At 38.4% G+C, this 19,551-nt stretch overlaps 1 protein-coding gene across 7 annotated transcripts in view; it reads left to right on the top strand.

Moving 5' to 3' along the window:
• The window catches only part of myt1la (myelin transcription factor 1-like, a), a 73,153-nt gene extending 54,940 nt beyond the window's left edge, over positions 1-18,213 (top strand). For 3 of the 7 annotated variants that reach the window (XM_044169047.1, XM_044169048.1, XM_044169046.1), the window contains exons 15-24: positions 3,249-3,400; positions 3,985-4,053; positions 4,327-4,389; positions 4,484-4,567; positions 6,926-7,147; positions 7,398-7,489; positions 7,566-7,669; positions 8,668-8,811; positions 11,919-11,981; positions 13,957-18,213. In XM_044169047.1, the coding sequence (XP_044024982.1) occupies positions 3,249-3,400; positions 3,985-4,053; positions 4,327-4,389; positions 4,484-4,567; positions 6,926-7,147; positions 7,398-7,489; positions 7,566-7,669; positions 8,668-8,811; positions 11,919-11,981; positions 13,957-14,097 (1,134 nt within the window). In that variant the 3' untranslated portion in view covers positions 14,098-18,213. The remainder of the gene's footprint in view (positions 1-3,248; positions 3,401-3,984; positions 4,054-4,326; positions 4,390-4,483; positions 4,568-6,925; positions 7,148-7,397; positions 7,490-7,565; positions 7,670-8,667; positions 8,812-11,918; positions 11,982-13,956) is intronic. The other 4 variants (XM_044169051.1, XM_044169049.1, XM_044169052.1 and 1 more) reach the window with 2 other exon arrangements.
• Positions 18,214-19,551: the final 1,338 nt, after the last annotated feature.

Genomic DNA, 19,551 nt, shown 5'->3' with positions numbered 1-19,551 from the left:
CAAACTTCTGACAATTACACTTAAGAATGCTTTAAAAAGAACAACTTGGGAGTAAAAAAGTAATAAGACACATTTTCATTCTCTTATTACTTAAAGCAAAGTGATCACACGTCTGCTCAAAGCAGGAATAGTCAATCAGAGAGCTGTGTCCGAAATCACTCCCTCATTCACTCATTTGCTACTCCCTATATAATAGGCACTCAGTCCTTTACTCTACAGTGAGCAGTAAATTGAGATTTCAGACACTTCAATCAATCATCATCATTTGCGTCATCACTGGCAGCTGTAGAGTCACCCAATGGCAATTTTCACGTCTATGAAATGTGACGCATTGCACTGTAGGATTGTAAGCACGAGGTAGTGTACGTGCCATGGACAATACCTTTTTCATTCCAGTGTGGGGATTTCTGAGGGCATATAGTACATTCATTTACACAGAATTCAGACAGTTTACTTTACATCTGCCCCATTGTTAATTCTTATATTTTACTCGACAAGTGCAGACAATGAAGATGCATGAAAAGTGATCGCAAACTATATCACTGCCAGCTGTAGTTTTGTTCTGCTAATAGTGGTAATAGTAGACTAAAACTACCTTACTCTGAATTATACATATATTTTCAAATAACAACATTTTGCACAATCACTCCAAAACATTTTGGACCCTAACAGGCTACTTTTAACCATTTTAAGAGACCTCTGGGGCTTTCTTAAACTTGAGAGCATTTTTAAGTCAAAAGAAATTGGATAAATAGCTTTTATTCCTAGGTTTGTAAAAGGTAAAGGTTTTTTTTACTTTTTTTTTCACTTGAGTTTAAAATTTCACTTCTAGCAGTTTGATAAATAACCTTGGTTGATAGATGGCTGCAGCCATCTCTCCTGCATACTCAGTGCGCTCTCATGTGGTCAAAAGCGGCACTGCGTCAGCTCAGACTCAGCAGGTCTCTGAATGAACGCTTCAGGAGCTTGAGCACGGTGCATTAAAATGCTGAATTACACCGCTAATACATAAGTAAAACATGATAGATCATCTGCACGCTTTAAATCCTCACAGATCTGATATCACACAGAGCAATCCATGCAGCAAATTGCTACATTTGCCTCGTTGGATTTAGAGCGCTGAAGTGAAAGGTTTTAATCAGGAGAGTAATTGCGTTTGTTAATGAACCACGACATTGCAGAGGAGGCCGGAGCCTGGAGCTCGCCGGCTGATGGGATTTTCTCCAGACAGTCCTGAACGATTTCTGCTCCTGACTGAGGAGGTGTTGATGTGTGGACTGCAGAGCAGACTGCAGCAGTCACACAGCCACAAAAGCTCTTGTTCACTGAGTCCAACTGGTGCAGAAGGAGTGTGAACTGGTTGAAAGAGTTTCCCCTCGGGGATCAATAATGTATTTCTGATTCTGATTCTGATTCTGATTAACTGGTGCTGATATATTTCACTGAAGCGAAATAATCAAATAATACAGTATGGGCACGCTGGAAGCAGGACAAAATAGGTGTATTCTCACCTCCAGCTGATTTGACAGATGCTACGTGGGAGAACAAAATATTGGAAATAAAATTGGAAATGATAAATGTAGCACACAGATGAGTAAACTGAGGGTTGGACAAATATTTATCTGGATATCCTGTTCAGCTGCCAACAATGAGATTTCAGTGTGTCTTGTCATCAACCACACTACAAACACTTTTTTTTTTTAAATTAAGTACTGTTAAGATGATATAATTTGGTTGTTACAGTATTTGTCACACCCCCTAAGAGAAAGCACATATTAATAACTGATTAAAAAGAAAAAAATCTGTCCTTTTCTAAAAAATGTAAGGTATATTAGCTGTGTGTGACACTGTTCATTTACTCTGCACAAATTAAAAATGCTCCTTGTGGCCTGTACTTTGTCACACATTTAACATTAGACTTAAGATATATAACATCATTAAATTCAGCCAATCACTGTATAATGGTGAGATTGTCAAATGTCTTGTTTAGTCCGACCAACAGTCAAAAACCTAAAGATATTCAGTTTATTATCACATGAATTAAAGAAAAGCAGCAAATCCTCATAACAGAGAAGCTGGAAACTGGAAATATTTTGTATTTTTGGTTGAAAAAGGACATAAACTAATACTAATTGATTATCAAAATAGTTGTCGATTATTTTTCTGTCGATCGACTAGTCCTTTCAGCTGTAACTGAGATCATAACTTAATTATTTTGTTATCAAAACAAACTGTTTCCTGATCATGAAACACAGATGAACCTTGAAGTTGATTTATTCCTTGTCGTTAAAAAGATAAGAATAAATATATTATTGATATACTTACTTATTGGTTTATTTGACAGGGATTTCACAATAAACATTACTGTAAATGTGCTTGAGTTAGCCAAAAGCCTATTTTTCACATTTTACAAAGTCTCCATAAAAAATAATATAATTTTAAAATTAAAACAGTGTTATTGAAATGGTTTTTAAGCAGGCAAAGGAATAATAAACTTATTGAATATGAATGTTAGTAATGATGTCATATAGGATGTCATTCTGACATGAAAAGCAACAAAAATCACTCTAAATGGCACAATAAAAGCAAGGCCACAATGAAACAACAAGGTGCTTCACAAAATACAATACCACACAAGCACATCATAGAGAAATAAAACAAATAATTTAATACACAGAAAATTACGGAAGCCCTGAGGCAAGTGAGAAAAAAAAATTCTGGTGATCCATTTCTAAGTCCGATCTAAATTGTTTTCTCCCCTGCGTTTATGACTTACGAACAGGTGAAAAAAAAAGGATAATCTTTCTAGTTCCTTAAAAATGTTTTTTCATCTGTAAAACAGGAGGGGGGGAAAGAAAATGCAATAAAAACAGGGAGTTCAAGAAGTGGTCAAACATAGAGAGAAAGAGCAAATATACTGCAATGTTTGACTATTTTGAAACATACCTGTCCTGTTAGGGGTTAAGAGAAAATTAATTATCATCTGTCCCACAGATGATAAAATTTTCTTTAAAAAAAAAACTGTGTAAAATATTTGTCTTACAGTTAAATGTCATTAAGTCTCCAAAACAAGTGTTCAAGAAAGTGAGAAAAATAGCTAGAAAAAGTAAATAGCTTGAGAAGATGAATATTCTTTGTACAGGTGGACAAACCCGAGTTATCGTTTGTGTCTCAAATGTAAACATAATGTAGCAGAATTGTGCTTTGTGTAAACATGTTAACATGGAGCCCGTAGTGACATGTTGTAGTCGGCCTATTTCTCGTCCCTACACCAGAGCGACGAGCTGGATCCCTTCCAGGAGCTGCTGGACGAGCAGCGCTACCCGGCCGAGGTCTCCATGCCCAGCCCCAAACACCACAAGTACCCGCCCTGCAAGGAGAGCAAGAAGGAGCTCATCACGTAAGACTCACTCATACCTTAACCTGATTTACACAACGCTTCAATGTTTATATGAGCAAGTGAGTATTGTATTAAGACAATCTTGAAATAATGCTAACCTAACCTTAAATCCTTGTTTTGGAAAGGTGCTACATAAATAAAGTTTATTAATATTATTATAATGTAACTAACAGTTACTACGCAGAGCCAAGTGCATTATGGTCAGGAAAAAACTTTAAAGGAAAAGTTTCTGTTTTTTGCCCTTGAGATGAGCAGCCTAAAATAAAAAAATTAAAACTACATACAATTATTTTGTACCTCTGGCTACTATGTTTCTAAATTTGCAAGGTTGTTAATTTGTTTCTTTCCTGCCTCTGGTTCTTCTTCTAGATTAGTTTGTTTTTGTTTTGGGTCATGTTTATATGTATGTATTTATGTAATGCATGTCTTCAAGGCCAGTTTCCCATGAAGGGACAATAAAGTGAAGTGAACTGAAGTGAAGTCTAGTTGGCTTTGACTGAGTACTTCTAGTTTCAGTAACAACTTCACATGCATTTTATTAAGTTCAAATGTTGGTGTTCAGTTTGTCTCTCTTCCTCCGGCAGGTTGCCAAGCTGCCAGCTGGCCGACAAGAACATCCGCGGGATGATGACGACCAATTCACAAGAACTCAAGTGAGTCTACCAAGTCAATATCATTTTGAGAACGTTCAGGGCAGGGCTGCAGTCAAGACCACTAAACAAGACTCTGAGCAGTTTGGAGATTCAGATGGAGTCTGGATGGGGGTCAAGCCTGTGGTCAAGCTCAAGCTCAGGCTCAAGACAAAATCTACAAAACAGTGCTCATTCAGTATTCTTCAACTGCTGTCTTACAGTTCCATCATGTGGTAACACAGTTGTGAGGTTTTGACCTCCTGTTAACCTTTGTGCTGCCTGTGTGTGCCTCAGGTGTCCGACCCCCGGCTGCGATGGATCTGGACACATCACTGGAAACTACGCCTCCCACAGGAGGTACAGTAACCATGCTTCAGACTACAACTGCCTGCAGCCGCGCATGGAACTACAACAAAAATCTGTCTGTTTTAATTTGTCTTATGTCCTGCAGTCTGTCTGGTTGTCCACGAGCCAAGAAGAGCGGCATCAAAATCCTCCACAGCAAAGAGGACAAGGACGACCAGGAGCCAATCAAGTAAGGTTTCTGAGAGGCTTCGTAGCTTTGATATAAAGCCTGGGAAGTGTCAGGGGGGGAATTATGAGAAATCTTTGAAAAATGTGTCATTGTTGCAGTCAATATGCTTATTTCATTCCCACAATTTACTAAAGTATGCTCTCAAATGACTTAATTTGCCTCCTCACCTCTATCTCTTGGAAGACAGCTTTATAGCTTCATCACATCCAGTCACATTGTTTCACAGCCAAAACCTGACATATCTCAGGCCGAGATCAGAAAAAACCCCAGTTAAACCCAAGCAGTCTTTGGCGAGGGTGTCGAGAGGACGAGGACAAACAGAATGAAGATGATAACTTAACACTATTCATTTTAGGATATTAATGAAGTCATTTTAGAGCAAAGTTTTGGATTTTAATTAAAAGCAGTATTAAAAGATTTAAGACTACTTGGGGGCAGTAAAACAAGCTGCAAACGCAACATTGTCATATTATCACCTCATACAGTTGATGTTAGCAAACTGTTGCCTATTTACATATCCTGCAGACTCTGAGCAACATTAGGATCCATTTGTAGTAATGTTTCGGGCTAATATTCACTCTCCTTTTTAGCTCTGTTCTGGTCTCCACCAACTCCTGAGAAAAATATCTGGCTCTTATCTGCTAGATGCTTCGTTATGTTCACCAGCTGGTCTCTAACTTTATTTTTCTGCCGTTGGATGTTGGGCAGGTAGTGTACAGTGGGTTTAGCAGAGGTTTTTCCCTATAAACAGCTGCCTGTTGCTGCTGGAAAAGAGGTTGATGCGAAAGAAAGACGCTGAAATACTCCGTAGAGTGTAAAACTACATAGTCTGGTGATAATCTCCTGTGGGTTTGTTTTCACATAGACATAGTCATTTGAGCCATTGTTAATTTCAAAATATTGATTAGTGCAGCTTTCAGGAAATTAATTCAGTAGTTTATGGGCAAAATGACTACACTGATTCAACAAGTGTATGAATTAGGGCTGCAACTAGCGATTATGGCCATTATTATTTAGGATAAATTGATTAATTGTTTAGCCTATAAAATGGTGAAAAACACCCATCACCAGTTCTGTGAGCCCAAAGGTGAAATTTTCAAATTGCTTGTTTTGTCCGATCAACAGCTCAAAACCCAAAGATATTCAGTTTACAATGATATAAAACAGAGGAAAGAAACAAATCTCTACATTTGAGAAGCTGGAACCAGTGATTGTTTGGACATTTTGCCTCATAAATGACATAAACGAGTAACTGATTATTAAAATTGTCTGTTGACTAATCGATTAATCAACAAAATGTTTCATCACTAGTTTAAAATGTTTGAAATGAAATTTGTAATGAATATTTGAAACCTACCGAGCTTTGTGTATAATACAGTATTTATAACTTTATAAATACAAGATTCATATTTCCGAGTGTGTAAATAGAACTTGTAGCAGCCACATTACGGTGAAGGCACTCTGTCATGCCGTTGACAGATGAATCCATCTACTCTCTTAAAATGCTGCCTGTGTACGCTGACCTTTCTAACTTTAGGAAAGAATATTTCAGAGAGGAGCTGTGGTCAGTCCTCCACTTCACCTCCTGCTCCCAGCAGGCCAAGACCAGTAAAGGTTAGCACTAGTGAGTGTTTGACATTTTCGTTAAAGCAGAACCATAACATTAAGCCAATACGACCTTGTGAATAATCTAAAGTTCAGCCGGTGTCAGTCTGCAGCCAGCTGTTGCTGCCACCTCTGTTCCATCCACCATCATCATTAACAGTGAAATTATAATTAAGCTTAACCTGAGCTCGGCTGGGGAGCGGCCCGCCGACGCTCGGCTCATTCTAATCAGCTCAAATGTCACTGCGAAGGGCGTTTTGAGATGCAGGAGGCAGAACAGAGCGTCTGGAAGCTGAGGAGGTGTCATCTGCAGAGTGAGCGGTGTTTGTGCTGCTCATCGTTACACCGCTGTGGCCTGGAGGCCTTGGAGGGGAGGAGGGGGATGTGTGTGAGGAGGTGAGTCGTTACTCTGAGTCCTCGCTCCCTCCATCAAACCAGTCCTGAACAGAGCTGTGGTGGATACTTTTTCATGTTTTAGCTCAATAACTATAACTTGCATAAACGACAGTTTTTGTCAAACATTTTCCAAATCATCCATCAGTTTTAAAATTGACACAGAGCTGTTGATTCAGGTCGGCAAAAGTGGCGTGTGAGTTTGTGTGCCCGAAAATCAAACCACAGCCGACAGTGTCGTGCTGATCGAGTTTTGGAGTGCACCCATTGACAACACTTTGTTCTGCTGCAGTTCGTGATGATGTTGTTGGTAAGTGGAAAAGCAGACAAAGTGTCACCTGTGTTTGTTCTTCCTCTCAGGTGTCCGGTGCCGGGCTGTGATGGACAGGGTCATGTGACGGGGAAGTACGCCTCCCACCGCAGCGCGTCAGGCTGCCCCTTGGCAGCAAAGAGGCAGAAGGACAGCTACGTCAACGGCTCGCAGTTTGTCTGGAAATCTGGCAAGACGGACGGCATGAGCTGCCCGACCCCGGGCTGTGACGGCTCAGGACACGTCAGTGGGAGCTTCCTGACCCATCGGAGGTGGGCGGGGCTCTGTTTCAACTGGATCACAGTTTTTTTTGTTGTTGTTGTTTCCTCAGCTCTACGATGCTTATCCTGATGACCGTTTTGCAAATCATACCACACATAGATTGATTTCCTTCATTACAGGCTGCCACTGGTTTCACTTCATTCCTAAAATTAAAATCGCCTAGCACAGACTTGCAAACTTGCAGCATATAGATAATCTAACCGCAGTAAACCTTTCGTCAATGTGTGTTTTTAATTCCAGTCTCTCCGGTTGTCCCCGTGCCACCTCGGCCATGAAGAAGGCCAGGATGAGCAGCGTGGATATGCTGACAATCAAACAAAGAGCAAGCAAAGGTCAGAGCCAAGCCCTAACCCACAACAGAAAAAAAACCTTATCCGAAAGCAAATTAAATGTTGTTTTTGGTTTCAGGCATCGAAAATGATGAAGAAATCAAACAGCTGGATGAAGAAATCAAAGATCTGAATGAGTCCAACAATCAAGTGGAGTCAGACATGATAAAACTGAGGACACAAGTAAGACGGTTTCTGAGTGTGTGTTTACTGTAGCGTAAATACATTAAGTATATGGCTGGATTTATGCTGGTGTGAAAAAAATAAACTAGACTCCTGTAAAAGACCAAACATGTTCATTAATTGAGTAATTATTCCAAGTACTATGGGTTTATATCAAATAACAAAAATCAGTCGTTTGTAGAACATTTTGCCATTTTAGACATATTGAGAAAGTAAGTAAATTCACTGCAGCGCGAGGAGTGACACAGGGAAACCCTCTATTGCCTTAACTTTTCACAGCAGCCATTAAATAATTGAGAAATTGGTGACTTCCTGTCGGATTTAAGATTTACAGATGATGTGGCCTCTTACACAGAAGATCTTGAAAAATTAGAGAACCAACTTACTGTAAATTCTCAAATAGCATCCAGCCCTTTATTTAAAATAGATTTATATTAGAGACATTTCCTTTTATTCCTAATATCCCCCATATTATATAGTATAGTAAGAAAAGAGTAATGCCGGCACTCTGACTCCACACCACAAATTTATTTAAACGGACAACATTTCGTTCGCGTGGGAGTACTGAGACAATAATACGTAAAATTAAGTATATCAAAATATATCGAAAATGTCCAAAATGGTTGTTACATGAAAGGAAACATTAAAATACTGTACATGACAAAAAACATATTTCACCAGAAAATCATATACATCATATTTTTCTGTTAACATACATGTATGATGTTGTTGACAGTATGGACAGCTATCACCAAGAAGCCATGCCTCTGCCAGCGAGGTCACAACAAATATTTACCGTTACCGTGACAACCATTTATAAAAAAACAAACAAAAATGTAGGGGTTAAGACGCTGACCATGAACCACAACGTGAACATCCCCAGTTCAAATCTGGCGGGGGACATTTGATGCATCTCTCTCTCACTCGTTCCCTTTCATCTCTCCATAAAATACCTCTCAAAAAGTAACATGCTGATAATTGATTTCTTCGTCTGGTAGATCACCACCATGGAGACCAACCTGAAGTCCATCGAGGAGGAGAACAAGGTGATCGAGCAGCAGAACGACTCGCTGCTGCACGAGCTGGCCAACCTCAGCCAGTCGCTCATCAACAGCTTAGCTAACATCCAGCTCCCACACATGGTAAGAAAGGAGTCGACTGCACCTTTACAAAAGCCACCTGAGGCGAATGGTTTGTTAAGACTTATATTTCTACAGTCAATAGAACCTTTACAGCAAAAAATTACAAGCTTTGAAAGTAATATTTTCTTGTATCTAGACTCACCTTTGCCTCAAGATAATTTCAGTCAAATGATCTCAAATTTACACTTATCATACTGGCAGGTAAATTGTCTTGTTTCAAAAAAACCTTATCTGTTTAATGTTAATATGAATACTTTGACAAAATACTTAATAATGGAATTAAATGTAAGAACAGTGCATCAAGTTTGATTTTGTTAGGTAATTGGTCAATAACATACAGACCCAAGAGCTTGTTGATAATTCTTGTAATTGTAGAAAAGGTTTCAGTCATAGTCATCTGGACACTGTTTTCAGAATCAAGACGTTTCGGCTCCCATCCGGAAGTCATTCTCAATTGTGAAAAATGGTCTGAGAACTCAGAAAAGAGGACAAAAGGGAAACAGAACCAAGAAGGAACGGTGTCTCCATCCCTTATGTATCTGGACTGTCTGAAAAACTACAAAGGATCTTTAGACAGCACAATGTTCCTGTTTTCTTTAAACCAGGAAACACTTTAAGACAGAAACTCGTTCATCCTAAGGTCAAGATGCCCACACAAAAACAGAGCAATGTAGTTTATTCAATTCAATGCAGTGAGGAAAACTGCAAAGAACGGTACATAGGTGAGACTAAACAGCCACTTCACAAAAGACTTTATCAGCACAGACGACATGCTAACTCAGGATTGCAGAGCGCCGTGCATTTGTATCTGAAAGCTACAAACCGCACATTTGAAGACAGCGAGGTGAAGATTCTAAGTAGAGAGAAGAGTTGGTTTGAAAGAGGAGTCAAAGAAGCCATTTTTGTTAAAAAAGAAAATCCCTCTTTGAACAGAAATGGTGGTCTGAGATTCAACTTGCCAACGGTTTACCACAGTGTATTAGCACCTTGGTCACGCCAATCATATACTAATCAGGTACTTAACAGTGCTGAGGGAGGTGCAGCCAGAAAACAATAGGCCTGATTACTGGGCCATCATGGAAACAAAAGAAGGTCAGTTTCAGGTGAAACTAGGCAGGGTAAACAGCAGAAACTCAGGAGGACTCCTTCCTGAGGGCAGGGCTTAAGCAACATAGAGTAGCTTAAATTTCTGAGTTCTCAGACCATTTTTCACAATTGAGAATGACTTCTGGATGGGAGCCGAAACGTCTTGATTCTGAAAACAGTGTCCAGACGACTACGACTGAAACCTTTTCTACGATGGAACACTCCTGGACGAATGATGGACTACACCGTCTAATTCTTGTAATTGTCGGTAGCTGGTAGTGTTCGCTGGAAGGATTTTATGCCCTGACTTCAGCCTGTCAGGTAGCAGCTTCCTTCCTCCACTAAACAAAGATAGACTCCTTCAGGCTTTAATGTAGCTTAATTGGCTTGTTTTGGTTTTATTTAGAATTAGATTATTTAATGAGAGCAAGTGCAGTGAAATATAAAATTTCCCTGGAGGATTGGACCAAACTAATTATTGTAAATAATGAAGGGATTGGTTGAACATTTGTTAATTCCTGCAATGGCAAAATTATGAATTTCCTGAGGGACAGAAATTTGTGTTTAATCTTTTGTTGTTCTTACGAATTAATTCTGTAAAAAAACAAGTGGAACCGGCAGTGAAATGAGATCTGTCTCTAATCCAAAGTAACTTTTGTTTTTAGAATCGTCTATAGATGATTGTCGTATCATGAAACATGACAGAGTGAGACCGATTTTTTTGCTCTTGCATTGACGGCAATACGTTAATAAGTTTTATGACTAAATAGTAGACAAGATTATTTGTTAAGATTTAGATCTTTTGCAGAATAATAAACTTGAATTGAAATATCCTTTATTTTGATTTCATATTGTTTAATTTTACTTATCAGTTTATCTGAGGGAGTTTGGAGCTTCTGTCAGATGTTTGTCTGTTTCATATTTAATGTGCTAAATTTGTTTCTTGCTTTATTTTAAATGTTAAATCTTTTTGTGGGACAGTAAAGATTTGAACTGATCTGAGACCATCTAACATCTGCTCACGATTTTAATCCAGGTTAAAGTCGTCTCCAGCCTTTTCTGTAGCGACACTCAGGTTTTCTTCATCTGCTTCTTTCTGTTCGCCACTTTCTTTTTTCCCCAGCAGTCCATGCTGTGCTTCGTCTGTGCTTTACAACGCCTCACAGAGTTTCACATAAAGAAACGGCCCCGTCTTTTTTCTGTTTGAGTGAAGTTTTGACATCATGTTGTCTCGGTGTAGAAAGAAGACTGGGGCTAATTGGATAATCTCTCTTTAAGCAGTATGAACCCGAGTTGCTTGATAACTGGACTCTTCCTGTCCTTCCAGTCATCTGCGGGATTTGTTTCATATCACACTGTAAGAAAATTGTCCGTCTTAACAAGGAATTTGATTTTCATCCCTCCTGAAGTGAGCTCTAAATCCTGCTCACTTTCACTCGTTTTGATTTATTAAGAATATAGTTCTAGCTTGTTTTCAAATATTTACTCGATTTTCCTCAAATAAGTTGATTTGCGTCGGACAGTGTGGAAATTTCTGCATTAAAAATGAGAATTGGTTGAATTTTCTCGTTTCCAAAAAAAATACCAAACCGAATGTAAGGCTCTATTCACACTGCAGGACTTCATCCTCAGATCCAAATCGGTGGCCATGTCAGATTTTTTTTGTATAACCATTTGCTATATAGATATATCTATAACAATATGCAAACTAAATGATTTGCAAAGTAAAAAACGACAAAGTTTCAGAACAGTTTCCAGTTTGAGCTGAATTAAATTGTGTGACAATTTTCAGATATTTCAGGTTGCGCTTTTTTTTCTTTCCGTTCTCTCTGCTCAGATCTGAGTTAAAAAAAAAACTGAATTTGGAAACTTTCAGCTGCAGTGTGAACTGAGCTGGAGGGGAAGTGACTTGCTAAGGCGGACGTTGTGTATTTTCTTTCTCGGTATAGCTTATGAAGCCTTGTGACCACCGCCGTGTGTCTAGCGGGCTAATAGACTTCTCTGTACACCCTCTCCTGTAGAGACCGCTGCCACAGAAAGAGGCCCCAGTAAAGCATAACTGCTGTTTACAGATGCCTCCCAGAGTAAGAGATCCATTTATCCTTTATCCAATTATCCTTCTCTTCTGCACTGTCATCCCCCCCCCTTCCAATAACTCCTTTAGCCCACTATGGCACGTCACAACTAGAAAAAAACCCATCTGATGTGGTGTGATGCCTTTTAGCACTTGACAAAAAACATCATGTTTGAGAAGCTAAAACTGTCTTTAAAAAGAATTTTTTGCATTTCAGAGAGTCATGTCTGGTTTGTTCTTTCTAACAGCATTGAAATGCTGAAATCATAATTATCTGGAAAACACACACACATTAACTGAAATAATTTAACTGATTTAAAAACAAGGCTTCGACCTCTGACTTTATGAGACAAATGAGATTCACATGATAAAGCAACAGTAAGAGGAATTTGTTTAACAATAGACAGGAAATATGATGTTATAGCTCAAGTCACAGCTATGCTAATAGTAGTTTTAGATGCACAAACCTGGAGGCAGAGCTGCTCTGGAATCAGAAATAATCTGATGGTTGAGTTAAACCGCAGTTGGCGGGACCCAGTGATCGCAATGCGAAAGAGGGTACAACATTCTGTTACACAAAATAAAACAGATCATTCTGATTATTAAGCTCGATTGAGACAATGGATAGGACATCATTAAAATGTATCCATTCCCACTGGAAATTGATGAAATGTTTGCAGATGCAACCATATTAGCAGACAAGAACATTGATATTCGACGATTCTGCAAAACCTTGGATTACATTCAATGACAACGTTCTTTTTTATGCCCAATTCTAACATTTGTATTTGTATAATTCATGCTTTCTACAATCTCTGCACATGACAACTAAGGTATGGTTAAGGTTAGGGGAAAAATCGTGGTTAGGGTTAGGCAACTAACTACTCTGGTTTGGTCGAAATAAATCCTTAATTCACCACATGAGAAAAAAAACAGCTCTCCTCAGGGACGAACAGTTTCACAGCTGAACCGGCTGTATAAACAAAGCACAGAGAGGCTGCGATGGATGTGATGTCATCCTCTGCTCAGGACGCCATTACTCCACTATATCTTTATATAGCAAATAGTTGTTTGCTGCTATATTAATGTTCAGAATCTCATTTACAGAACCTTTGAGGTTAGTGACAGGTTAATAAAAAGGCAAGCGGTATTTGCAGGTCTGTGACGGGGGGCGCAAAATCTGGTCTCTTGGATGTGCTACACGCTCATTTACCACTCCAAGCTCCATACCCTTACTTTCCACCTTGCTACATATAAGTCACACTACTTCCTGCATTGGCAATGAACATTGGTGTAAATCGTGATGATATGTCTAATATAGACATAATTTCATGGGATACTTGACAAAGAAAGCACATGCAGGTTAAAAAGAACTAGGCCTAAAATTGAACCTTGAGGTACGCCACATGTAAAACTAACTGTGCTCATCCAAACAAACAGAAATCACAACCTTTGCAGTAGAACTTGAACAAATTTAAATCTGTTTTCAAAACACTAATGCTTGTTTGATTTGCCCACTGAGGTTGAACCAATAAGACTGTTTTTGAAGCCAAAGTTGTTCAGTCTCTGAGAAATATTTAAACAACTAAAACTCCCAGTCGGCTAAGCTAAGGTGAATATCCAGTTGTGTCCATGCCCATTAACCTCCCATTAGTTTTTAACATCCTGATTTTGTCTCCATATGCTAAACATTAACCTTCCATCTATCCACCAGCTAACCATCCCTCTCCTGATTTTTGCATGGTTTGGAGTTGCATTGTGTAGACCTTCACAGGCTGAAGTATAGATATTAATTAAAAAAGTGAGTTTGTGTAAGCGAGCCATGCTTTCCTGGTGGTGTTCCCTCCCTCCCTTGCTGCCCGCCTGTTTTCCAAACCTGTCCCACAATGTTTTACAGAAAATATACTGATTGTCTAAAAACACATAAGCACCGCCTCTAATCCCTCTGATTGTTTGTTTCTTCATGGGTTTCTTTCCCCTCACAGGAGCCAATGAATGAACAGAACTTTGACACTTATGTGAGTACATTGACAGACATGTACACTCACCAGGACCAGTACCAGAGCCCGGAGAACAAGGCGCTGCTGGAGAACATCAAACAGGCCGTTCAGGGTATCCAGGTCTAGCCCTGACTGAGGCCAAAATAACAAATGCAAAGCAAAATCAACAACAAAAAAAAGTCAAAAAGAGGGGAATTGGTTGTTTTTTGCTGCTGTAATCTACCATAGTTCTTTTATTTCTTTTGCTGTTATGCTCTCAACTCCATGGGTATCTCTTTTTTTATTATTTTGATTGTTGTTGCCTTGCTTTGAAAAACAATTACCAACGTTTTAAACGAACATTCACGTTTTGTACATTTTCATATGATCTAATATAATGTGATGTACTGTTTATAGCTGCTAATGTATGCACATTTTAGTGTATATGTATGTATTTATTTATTGTAAGCTTGAATCATTTTTTATTTTAATGCGATTTACATACATTAAAAAAACTGGGCGTCACGGGTTTAACGGGGAGCAAAGCGGGAACATGAAGAGCCAGCAATTTCGAAAGGCTTTTCTCATGAGTTGTGAGGCTGGAGGATGTTTAATGGTTGGAAATTCATTCATTTTTGTAATGTTTGAAAGTGGACCGTGTGGACACTAATATTACTGTAAATCTAAAAGAACCAATGCTATAAGCATGAAGATTTCAAACATCATGACACGGAAACTTACTGGTGCAAATCCCATCATCCCCTTCGGAGTTGTTTCGTTTCAAACTGTCCTGTTCTGTCGCTTTTCTTTGTTCATGCGAAATACGAAGCGGAAAGGCCAATGGCTACAGAAAATGTAGGAGACAATCTGCCATTCTCAATTTCTTTTAATCATCAACCTTGACTAGCTAGTAGGACAACGTGTCAGCAATATTGGTATGATAATATTAAATTGTTTGTTTAGATATGGGATGCAATCTATATGAGAAAAAAAAATGTTTGGGTATATGCAATTTCTTATGAATAAAACTAGCAAAGAGCTGATAGATCTTTTTACTAACTATAAATGTATTGCGTTTTGTATAAACCTTTTACTACAATCATGTTTTAGAAATCTGACGCGGGTGAAAGGACTTTGGTTCTGTCATGATCGACTTTGCACAGGGACACCTTTGTTTCCATGTTTTGATGTTTTTGTTGTCGATTAAGAGGCACGTGGCAGGCGAAAGGATTTGTAGATATGATTTTTCTTTCTAAAGGCTGACGGCTCCACTGGACTTACAGGGTCAAACGTCCCCATCTGTCATTGTATATTGCACTCGTCCTGTAGAAAACGTCTTTCCGATCATGCATCTTATTGTCTGAGCCACAATGGGACATGATGCCAGACGACATGATGACCAAGCAGCACTTCTTTTTTCTTTTTTTTAATTATATTTGATTGTTATTGAAAAGATGAATGAAAACTAGAGCCAGCAGTCGTAACACGATGTCTGTGCACAGAATTTACCGACTGAGTATTTGATCTGAATCGGCCTTACGATGACATTCAGTCTGAAATCACAGCACTGATGGAATATGTTTTCTGAACACCGTCGATCATGCATGCACTTTACTGGAGTATGTCAAAGTATTATCACGTGGTAAATGAAGCAAAAACTGTACAGAGAGTTTGTTGAAAATGTGACTTCGACAAGACTTTGTACGGGTGATTGGAACAAATTTCACTGAGTTGATTTGTTATTTAAAGGAAAACTCCCCCTGTCCCCCCCGTCCCCTTACATTGTAAACCTCCTCCTCTCCAGTATATTTTTAGCATCAAATCCATTTTAAAAGACCACACTGACAAACTTTTGTCTGAAACGTTACCTTTCAGGTAATTGCTCCAGTTTTAACCACCTGTTGCAAATGAAATTATTAAAACATTAATGCATCGTTGCATTGGTTAATATGAGACAAAAAATCTTTTAATATTGGAATGTTTTCCTGTTTTTCTTCTTATCCAAAAGCGAGAGACAACTTTATACAACCTGTAAATGGAGTTGCGGAATGAAAGCAGCTGAATAATGAGAGGAGTTATTACTGGCGTCCAGGGATTCATAACAGTAAAATTAATTTTCTGGACAGACATTGTCAGGTGACAGTTGGAGCTCTGCAAAGCTTGGATGGATAGCTATGTTAGAAAATATCTGATTCTTTGATAAAAAAAAGTCAAAGGAACAAGCTTGTGTACATAAAAGCTGAAGTGGAGAAGGTGAAGGAGAAGTTAACTGCAACTCCCAAGGTGCATTTCGGGGAGACGCATCCAATCACAGAGCTTAAATTCGGCTACGTGCGCCCTCCCACTTTGCACCTTGAACTTGATAATAAAGTTAAAGTTTTGCAAGAATGTGATGTCAGATATTTTTGAAACATTTAAATGAACATGGTTTCTAAAAAGAACCCAAGGTCCCAACACAAACAGTTTAATAACGGTATATTGTAGGACTGGGTTTCTCTCTAACTGATGTAATGAGCGTTCAAAAGCTAAAAATCATGTCTGGTCCAGTTCCTCAACCTGCTTCCTCTATTTCTACTTCAGTGTGGGATTTCCTACATTTCCCAGAATGCCTTTCAACCGCAAAAGGGATCACAGTTGCTGCTCTCAGCAGCTCCTCTGGATAATTCACAGAACTCACTGCGAACCGTTTTTATCAGGGATGCACCAGTTTTTCTCTCCTGATACCAATTCTGACTACCAATCTGAAACCAGTGCTCTCTTTTCTCCAAAATTTAAAGTCTTTACACCACACTGCTTGAAACTGATTGGGATAATTTTTATGTAAGGTAACACGAGGCCAGGGACGGCTGCAGTGTCAGAGACACATCTCTCAAAACCTGGACAAATAAAGCAAACTACCTGCAAGGCTAGATACCGTTTCGCTGTGTTCACACTACGAGCAGCAAAGCTACAAAATGGCCAGCTACATTGTCGCAGAGTTGCCGTTGAAGTGTTGCTCGTTGACGTAGTTAAGTTTTTCTTCCATTGTTTGAACAGGAATTGTGGGGGGAGAGAAGGGGGCCGGGAATGGTGAAACAAAAACACATGATTGGCTGACGTTTCACGGTGTCATTGGAGCGCTGAAAAAAGTTGTGGCCAGCTCAACTGTGATTTGTAGCGCGTCACGCAGCGACAAATGTCCGCCGTTAGTTTGTAGCTTCATGAGTTGTAGCCTGTTGCTTTGTCACTGGTAGTCTGAACACAGCAACAGGGGTAAGTGGAAAAATATTTAATTTTGTAATTTGGGTGAACTGACCCTTTAAATTGAAGTAGCAATCCTAAACTTTCCATATATATGAAATAGATTTTTGGTTGAAGTGTGGTTAAAATTATGTAAAAAGACATGAAGAATATTTGCTAAGAAGGCATGAAAACGTGCCATCTTGGGTTTGAATTACACACTTTCACTCAGTGTAAGCATCCTATAGCTCTAATTTTTTCAAATGTAAAGACATTTAAGGGGAAAATCAAGAGTTAACCATCTAAAACTTAAACCAAATCACAACCATTTGACTCCTGAAACGTGACATTTTCCTGCCGTTTGACATTTTTTAGATGACTCCACAACATCTCAGCTCTCAGTTCAGTTTTCCGCAGGAAAGACGCCAAACTGCGAACGGGAGTTTTCCTTTAAAGCTGTTTCTTCTTTGGACTTTTGCTGCAAAGCCTCATTCCCTGACTTCACATCTCTGTCCAAAGCTTTGTGTCTGCAGCTTCCTGCCAGTAAACTACTGCATTAGATAGACTGACAGCTTGTATTTTTTATTTAGTCAGTTATTCTTACTAATAACAAAGGAAATGGGAGTTAAAGCACAATTCTGCCACTTAGATATTGTAATATCAGATGTAAAAGCTAAACTGTAACTATTTACATAGAGAATCTCAACACTAACATGTGACATGCTAGAATGCAAAAGAAATCCATATGAATATTTGTGAAATCATCAGTTTATGAAAATGTTAGTTTCTTTTCAGCAGTGCATTGATAAGGGGTTTTTATACAACATTCATTTTCTCTCCTTTTACCCCTTTTTCTCTGTTACTCGCAAACTTTCAACAAAAGTTTTCTTACCACATGGCATGGGTTTTGTTGGTATTTTTGCTGTATGTTTAAGGTCACGAGTTGCTACGTGATATTTTAATTTTACTTGTGAAGTTTGTACAATTTTTATCATGCTGGTGTTGGCATCTCTTGCTCTGAATAAATCTTGTGTTGCAACACTGCTTACGACCTGCTCTTGTTTTGAATTGAAAGCTGCTGATTAGGAAAGTTAATAATAATGATGAATACATAATTCATTTCTATGAAAATCAACCTGTGAAGCTGCTGCAGATAAATAATTCATCACAGTAAACAGGGCTGAGTGTTGTTGACAAATATCACCTTTTTTTTTAACCAAATACCTTCATATTAATATATAGCAATATAAACAAGTGATATTTTAGCGTAGACTATGAGTGCTGTGAGAAAAGGTTTAAACATAAGAAAGTTTTGAAACAAACTCTTGAGCAATGTGGACTAGTGGTGGAAGAACAGCACTTTACTTAAGTAAAACACCACATTGTAAAATATACTCCATTACAAGTAAAAGTCCTGCATTTAAAATGTTAACTAAGTAAAAATGCATGAAGTATTACCACATGACATGGGATTTGTTGATATTTTACCTGATGAAGGTCTGAGGACTGAAACATCATAAAGTGAGTACAAGTGAACAACAGTGTGCAGGATGTTTTTGGTTCTTTCAAAGTATCAAAAGGGAACTCATGTAGAATTGTCCTTTATATATATATACATATATATATATAATATTGTTTTATTACTATTGATGCATTAACATGTAAGCAGCACAATCTGTGGAAGACGCAGACATCAGATCATAACTTTAGAATTGAATGATATTTTCTATTTTCTTCTCATATCCTTCATTTGGTTCTCATTGTTTATACACCACAATATACAATACATATAATCTAACGATTTGCTGTTCTCAACATGTATTGTTATATAGTCTATTGCACTGTGTCACATTTCAGAAGATGCTCATACATTTTGTATTCAAAAACTTAATCTACAGAGTAACTCTGTAAATAAATGTAGTAAAATGAGTAAAATGTACATTTCCCTCTCAGATGTAGTGGAGTAGTTATTGCCAAGTAGGTTTACACATACAAGGAATTTGCTTTGATATTATGGTGCATACAATAATCATAGTAAGTAGAAAAATATAAAGAACGATAGCAAGCAAGTATTATGAGATAAAAGTCATAGATATAAAATAGACAATAAGATATGAAAAAATACTATAAAAATAGTAAAGAATATGTACAATATGATATTTAAATTAAATGACTGTTTGTACAGGTATGTGCAAGACACGTGCATGGGAAAGTGCAAGAGTTCCCAGAATGAAGTACAAAGAATATTTTCAGTGTGCCAGATAGTAGTCCAGAAGATGTGCGTTAATTCAATGCACTGAGTCAGGTGTGTAGACTTTACATTAATAGAACGTGCAGTGAGGGGTTAGGAGGTATGAGCCAGTGTCAGTGGGGGGTCTAGAC

Source organism: Siniperca chuatsi, linkage group LG16 (genome assembly GCF_020085105.1).
Source record: "Siniperca chuatsi isolate FFG_IHB_CAS linkage group LG16, ASM2008510v1, whole genome shotgun sequence".
Lineage (NCBI taxonomy): Eukaryota > Metazoa > Chordata > Actinopteri > Centrarchiformes > Sinipercidae > Siniperca > Siniperca chuatsi.
The sequence above is the reverse complement of the archived record's forward strand: the minus strand, read 5'-3'. Positions and strand labels throughout refer to the sequence as shown.